General features: G+C 41.2%; 1 protein-coding gene across 1 annotated transcript in view; it reads left to right on the plus strand.

Annotated features, from left to right (window-relative positions):
- The window catches only part of CFAP54 (cilia and flagella associated protein 54), a 347,206-nt gene that overhangs the window by 181,857 nt on the left and 157,815 nt on the right, over positions 1-7,534 (plus strand). Inside the window, exons 40-41 of the mRNA XM_014590242.1 lie at positions 2,309-2,461; positions 5,663-5,857. Coding sequence (XP_014445728.1) covers positions 2,309-2,461; positions 5,663-5,857 — 348 coding nt within the window. The remainder of the gene's footprint in view (positions 1-2,308; positions 2,462-5,662; positions 5,858-7,534) is intronic.

Raw genomic sequence — 7,534 nt, forward strand, 5'->3', positions numbered from 1 at the left:
TTTTTTTTTTTTTTTTTTTTTTTGAGTTTTGACCTCATTGGTATTTAAGTTCTCTGATGGGTTTATTCAGTCCTCAGGTGTGCTGGAATTCTCAGCCCTTTGACAGGTGTGTTTTGTTAATGCCTCTGGGCATTTGGCGTGATATGACCAATGTGTAGGAAGCAGCCCGAATTTCAAATCACTCCCAGGGATTTTTCCCTGGTAGACCTCTCTCTCAGGAGTCATTCACGTTTCAGCTTGCGCTTGCACATTTGTACATTGAAAAGCACAGTAATTTTTTTTTCTTTTTTTCCTTCTTCCTCTCCTCCTCCTTACCTGTTTCAAACTGTAGAGGCTATTAATGCCCTTGGAATAGGTTCTTGAATTATCCATGGAAGTTTTTAGGGAGGAACTCCCGTGAGACTGAGCTGTCAGGATTAGGCCTCTGAAGCAAATGATATTTCCTCATTGCTTTGCATCATTTATCTCATGTAGACAGCCACAACAATGCCAACAGGACCCTAATTAGACAACAAGCAGAAAGGTATGCTGGAGCTTGAAAAAAGACACAAAAAAAGTGAAATATAGTTTAGGAAAAACACAGGAATTATTTATCAGCTGATCATGGTATTCTGACTTTATTGTAAGTAAAAATTTGCAGATTTTCTTCTGGAATGTTAGCTTTGTGAGAGCAGAAACTATGTCTGTCTTGTTCCCTCATATCTCCTTGGTGCCTGGCATGGCACCCAGTAATTGTGAGAGCTCAGTATTCGATACTTCACCTATTGAATTGTTACTCCATGCAGGCCCTAAGCTAGATGGCTTCATGCATAAGTTAAAATCATAGCACTCTGAGGTAAGTATTACAACCCAATTTTAAGAACTATTTAAAATTAAGGCCTAGAGAAAGTAACTGTCTTATATCAAAGTGTAAGAGCTTCTATCATTCCTCTTTTTCCTTTGTTTGCTGTTCTAGGCCAAATGTTGGTGGTCCCTCAAAATTCCTATGTTGAAATTCTAATGTTTAGTGTGATGGTTTTATAAGGTGAGGGTCTTTGGAAGGTGATTTAGGTCATGAAGGTGGAGCCCTCACTAGTGGGATTAGCACCCTTATAAAAGAGGCTCCAAGAACTCTCTAGTCCCTAATTCTGAAGCTCCCAGACTATGTCAATGAGGGTAAGAATGATCAGTACCACTTGTGGTTGTTTTTAGGCGTCGGGGAGACTACCACACTAAGTTATTTAGAATAGTTCCTGGCATAGTGTAAGTGCTCGATGAACTTCAGCTCTTCCTATTCTTATTCTTTCTAAACCCCTTGCTTCTTTCTTCCTAGTCAGATTCTCTCTGCTAAGACACTTCTAGCATGTCTTCTCTCCCACAGAGCCTTTCTTGCTCATCTTTCCTCCTGCACTAATCTCTCTTTTCCATCTTTCTTTCCTTTTATCTTGTATCTGGATACTCCCTGCAAATATGATTTTAATATTCCAGTGTTGGAATGTCCTGTCTCCTCAGCTGGTCTGCACTTCCTAAGGGCAGAGGTCACGCTTCTCAACCTCTTACAGCACCATTACCTAGAATGTTGTTATACTACCAAGATTTTATAAGGGAGCGAGTGTTCCACTTGTTCATCCTGTTGAAGAAGTAAATTCTTCTGTTATTCAGTCCTGAAGCATGTGATTCTTCTCTCTTGAGCCTGCTTCATGGTGGACTTTGTGAACCTGCAGCCTAATTCCCGGGAACCTAACTCACTCTAGAGACCTTGCAGCCACTCTCTCCTACCGTCTCCCCTTTCTGGACACTTTTCAGGGCAGTTGGTTGGTCCCATGCTCTCTCAATGCCCAGTCTTGCTGCCTTCTTCCATGCCCCACTTCACGCCTCTGCACCCCCCAGTATTAGAGGCTTGTCTTTTGCTTCCCTCTAGAGAGCAGTTGCCCATCTCCCAGCTTCTTTGTTTCCGCCTTTCCTCTCTTTCCCAAGGCACCATTGCTTTGAAGAGGCTGCTGAAAAGAAGATTATTTCATTTTTTATGATCGGCAAAAGAAAAAGTAGGCAGCTTCATAAGGAAAATTGGCAAGATCTGAAGTTATTTGCATTTCATAAGAATCAAATGTTTTCTGAGTTTTTTTTTTTTTTTTAAAGAACTTTCAAATATACTGGAAAAAAAAATTGATCCGAATGTTGAAACACCTGCTGCAGATCTGGGGGCTTTGAATTTAGCAGCTTCAGGTTGGGACCAAGAGATTCTCTGAATTGGAATAGAAACTCATTTGCTACTGGTTGACTTGGTACGGTATTTCATCCTCAACATCCCTCTTCCCTTCTCATCTAGAATACAATCGTGCCAAAGAACTTGTTTGCGTACCTGTGGACGTGACAGATACTTTGAGATGTTTTAGAGAGACACTGGAGAAATCCAAATATCATAACAGGTCAATCCGACACAGTAGAAAGTTACTCTTGTTATTTCTTGCACAGACACAAGGTAAAGTATTTTCTTTGTACCCCATAATCTTTATTGATTTATTTAATTTAAAGAAACTGCAAGAAGGTGCATATGCTTGCCAGAGAGAGAGAGAGAGAGAGAGAGAGAGAGAGAGAGAGTGGGAGGGAGGGAGAAAGCACCCCCCACAGAAAATGATCATGCCACAATTCCTTCTCCTTCATCTCTCCCTCCTTTTGGAACTTTGGGCTCACACGCATACGTACCTGGTGTATTTTTCAAGTTGCTCCAACCAGGACTCAGATTACATGAGCAGCTATTTGGAATCCAGCCCCAGCAACCACCAGGCCACAGCTGGCACCCCATTAACCCTTATTTATGCGGGGTTACTACCTTGCAGATGTACCATGTTCCACCCCCACTACCTTCCACGTTCTTTTCTGCGGGATCTCATTCTCTCCCTCTTATGCTTTATTCAGCACTTCCTCACTCACCTGCTTGTATGCTTTATATGAAACCAGCAAACGCCCATGAGTATGGTAGATGCAATAAGAACACCCATTTAAAAAAAAATTCTGTACATTTACATCTTTGCAGTTTTCTTTTTCTTTTGGAAAGGTTTTTGCTATACGGTGCATGTGCTTGCCAGAAAAACAGAGAGAGACAGGGAAACAGAAAGCGAGAAATCACCTCCCAGGGGGGATGGTCACGGCCAATCCCTTCTCCTCCATTCTCCTCTTGGGATCTTGGGCACGCATACACACACGCCTGGCGTGAGTTTAAGCCACAGAGTCTGGGACTCGAACCATGATGGACTACATAGGAATCCAGTGACATAGCCATTACACCAACTGCTGGTACCAATCCTTGGAGTTTTCTCTGCAGATATAGTGCTATGATCTTGTTTAACTTTTTTAAGAGGATGCATTGAGTCATACTGAGTTAACTAGGACTTTATACCAAAACATTACTTTATCAGTGTCAAAGAAATGAATGCCTTTAAAAATAAACATCAACAAGATTTCTTATTAATATCCAGATTTTGATCTTAGAGATTTCTTTTAGCTGGGACCAGCAGTTAGTATAATGGCCATGTCACTGGACTCATGTAGTCGATGGCATTATTGCTGGTTATATTACATGTACTTGTTTTCTCCCTTCTCAATATCTATCAGTCTGCAAACTCAATCAGAGCAGGGCTTTGAGAGGTTAAGTGGTAACCACAGAAAAGAAATGTTTGTTCAAATTTAGGCTGGAAAAAAGTCTGAATTCTCTGTTTGATTGTTGGGAAAGTCATTACTTTTTTCTGTGGAAAAATGCATCAGAACTTTCCAGACAACCCAATATATTGAGGTTTTTTAAAAACATTTTTTTGAGGGAAATTTTTGTTATAGGGCATGTGTACTCGCCAGAGAGACAGAGACAGACAGTGAGCATTCAGCCCCAGGTGGGATGGCCATGCCTCAATCCCTTCTCCATTTTCGTCTAGGGTTTTTAGGCATGCACACTCACATGCCCAGTGTTACTTTTAAGCCACTGAATCTGGGACTTGAACCGTGGTCTACTCCATGGGAATCCAACATCATAACCATTACACCATCTGCTGGTCCCTATTTAAAAAATAAAAAAATCCTGCTTATTATCCTTACTGTTCAAATTTATTAGAGTAAGAAGAATAAACTTAAGGGACCAGCAAATGGCATAATGGTTATGCTACTAGACTCCCACATGGCCAAAGTGGTTCAAGTCCCAGACCTGGAGGCTTGAAACACATGCTGGGTGTGTGTGCATACTTATACTCTCCAGAGGAGAGTGGAGGAGAAGCGATTGCAGCATGGCCATTCCACTTGGGAGAATGATTTCTTGCTTTCTGTGTCTCTGTATCTCTCTCTCTCCAGAGAGTACACATGCTGTATACCAAAAATTTCTCTTAAAACAAAAAACAAAAAACAAAACCCTCTCTCTACATTAAAAAAAAGAAGAAAGAAAGAATAAACTTAAATATAGGCCAGTTTCATGGCTCAATGGTGATGTGCTGTTCAAGAGAATCTGGATGCCACATGGTGACAGTGGTTTAAATCCTGGGCTCAGTCGTCCAGAAGCATGCCAGGCACACATGTAAGTTTCCAAACTTCAGTGGGCTGGAGGACTAGAGGAAGGCAACTGTGGCATGACCAGAGTCCCCTGGGCAGGATGCTCATCTCTCCCTGACTCTCTCTCTCATACATGGTCATGTGCTCCCCTATAAATAAAAAGAAAAGGAAATAAACCTATATAATAGGGTAAATAATTATATTTTAAAGTTGTTAAAATAGATTTAAACTTAGAAATATTTAAGATGCTTCAGTTCCAATGAACTGATATTTTAGAAATTGGATCTTTTTTTTTTTTAATCACTGACAAAGCTTTATTTGTTCACATATTCGTTGTTTTTGTCCCAGCCCCAAAGCACTTCCTATGATGTGTCTCCACAGTTTTCAGTCATTCCTGTCTGCAGACTCATGTTATCTTGTTAGCTCTCTATACCATGTTCACCTTCTTCCACCTACTCCATACATCAACAGTGGGTAAAGGCATGAAGAAAATAAAAGCAAACACAGTTTCTCAAAATGGTTTACACCAACTCACGCTGAATCTCACCTAGTATTGAAATATTCTCAGTAATTTATCCCCAGTCCTTGGGCTGTAGACTTCAAAATTTATTTTAGTTTCTCTTTCTGCTACTTTCGACTACTTCCCCCAAGAATCCTTTTTTCTTTTTCTTTTTTTTTTCCTGTGTGTTCTCTCATCTTGTAAAGAGACTCTCCCCCCACCCCCCTATATTTTTCTGTCTCAGACCGGAGCAAACAAGGTGTTGCTTCTATCCCGGAGGTTTCTGCCCCAGAGGTAAACTAACATCTTACTGTTGGAAGCTATTAAAAAAGGCAAACTCCAACTGTATAACTTCCGCCAATCCCCAGAGATGCAGAGCATCATTTCAACATTTGCTTGCGGGCTGACTGCCCCTCCGTGGTAATCTTTCTGCAATGACGCAGGGATGGAGTCCATTTTCATACACCTAGAATCTTCCAAAATGATCCAGGATACTGTTTAAGGAAATTGTCCCTCAAAATGCAAATAAAGTCTCTGCTTTATGCCAAATATTTCCTTCCTTCTCTTTCCTGGCATTCTACCCTTTCCCTCCCTACACACATCCCTTCTTTCTTCACTTTAAATTTATTTATTTTTTTCCCATGAATTTAGGAGATAAAGGAGGAATAAGTCATTCAAAATCCACTTCTGGAAAGGTGGAGTTTTGCTTGGAGACTGAAGAGATGCACATGCCCACACCTCCTGACCTTTCTCAGGAGCACTTCAGAGTTTTCGGTTCAGTGGAGAAAAGCAGACTGTCCCATTCCCAACTCGGGCTTGTAATTTCTTCTTACTACCAAACAATTGGTAAGACATATTTATTCATTATATATTCATTTTCAGTTTGATCTTCCCAAATCACACTGAGTCCACATCTGGTCCTGAAATGTTGCTCTTAAATGTCAGATGGAAGAGCTTGAACATAGGGTCTGTTTCTTTTTTTTTTTTTTGGAGAGATTTTCACTATAGGGCGTGTGCGCTCGCCAGACAGACAGAGAGAGACATAGAGACAGAAAGTGAGAAATCGCCCCCCAGGGGGGATGGTCACGCCGCAATCCCTTCTCTATTCTCCTCTCAGGATCTTGGGCACGCATGCACACGCGCCCGGCGTGAGTTTTAAGCCACCGGGTCTGGGATGAGAACCGCAGTCGACTACGTGGGAGTCCAGCGACATAGCCATTACGCTAACTGCTGGTTCCTGGGTCTGTTCCTCGACGGAGCAACCTGGAGACAGAAGAGGCTTCCAGCTCCCTCCTGTGACTCACTTTCCCTGTCTGGCTGTCACCATCGTGAGATTCTAACCACCCTTGAGTTTATTCTGTTTAACTGGAACTGTGACCCTCTTGTGGAGGCAGAGACACTGCCAAGTTCTTTTGTCCATTTTAAAGCTGATTGCATTTTCCTTGTTTTCTCTCTTGACTCTGCTTTTCTACAGATTCAGTAGGATATTCTCAACCTGTACTGTAGGCCTATTAACAGACATATTATAATTCCCAGTTTATTTCCTGAAATAAAATTTACACTTAGTATATTCTTTCTACACAAATTATTTTTCAAAATATCATTATGACACTCTTAATAGAAAATAGAGGATAAATAAAACAGGGTCATTTTATAATAAAAGAACCATGTGTTATAGTGTATTCTCAGGCATTAGAAGGTAGCAAGAGGGGCTAGCAGGTGGCATGGTGGTAAGGCACTGGACTCCCAGATGTTCAACAGTAATCCAAATCCTGAACCTGATGGCTTGAAAGTCATGCTGGGCATGTATGCATGCATACTCAAAATTCCAGGAGGAGAATGGAAGAGAAGGAATTGTGGCCTGGTCAATCCCCCTGGGAGGTGATTTCTCACTTTCTCTCTTTCTGCCTCTCTTTGTCTCTCTGGTGAATGCACATGCCCTATGACAAAAAGCTTAAAAAAAGTCTAAAGAAATAACCAGATGCTTCTATTCCATATGTAGAGTCACCATGCATGAGACAGCTACCAATGCAGACTGATCGATGTGTGTTGTATGAGTGACTCGAGTACTGTCAGCATAGTTAAGTTTGATGACGTGATTTTCTAACACGGCAAATAAATCTTAGGAAAGTTCTGAAACAAAACAATGTACCACAATGGTTGTGTTTTTTAGAAATTTAGGGCATTTAGAAATCATGCCCCCAAACCTCCCCAAAACCCAAAGCACCTGTTTTTATGTGTAAAATGCAGTTAGATTTTAGAAGTTATAAACAGGTTTCTCGTCCAGTTTGTTGTGTCTTTTGCAGGCCATCTAGTGTCCCTGGTCTTCACATACGAAGTATCAGGAGATGCCCATCATGACAACTAATGAAACTTCTCAGATTTCTGGAATACCCACTAGGAGGCAATGCTCTTCTCCACTATCACACTCTTGCTCCCTTCCTTTCTCCATTTTCCACCCTCCTTCCTTCCCCTTCTTTTCTTTCTTTCTTTCTTTCTTTCTTTCTTTCTTCCTTCCTTCCT

The sequence above is a fragment of the Tupaia chinensis genome, unplaced genomic scaffold (assembly GCF_000334495.1).
Source record: "Tupaia chinensis unplaced genomic scaffold, TupChi_1.0 Scaffold000423_1, whole genome shotgun sequence".
Classification (NCBI taxonomy): Eukaryota; Metazoa; Chordata; class Mammalia; order Scandentia; family Tupaiidae; genus Tupaia; species Tupaia belangeri.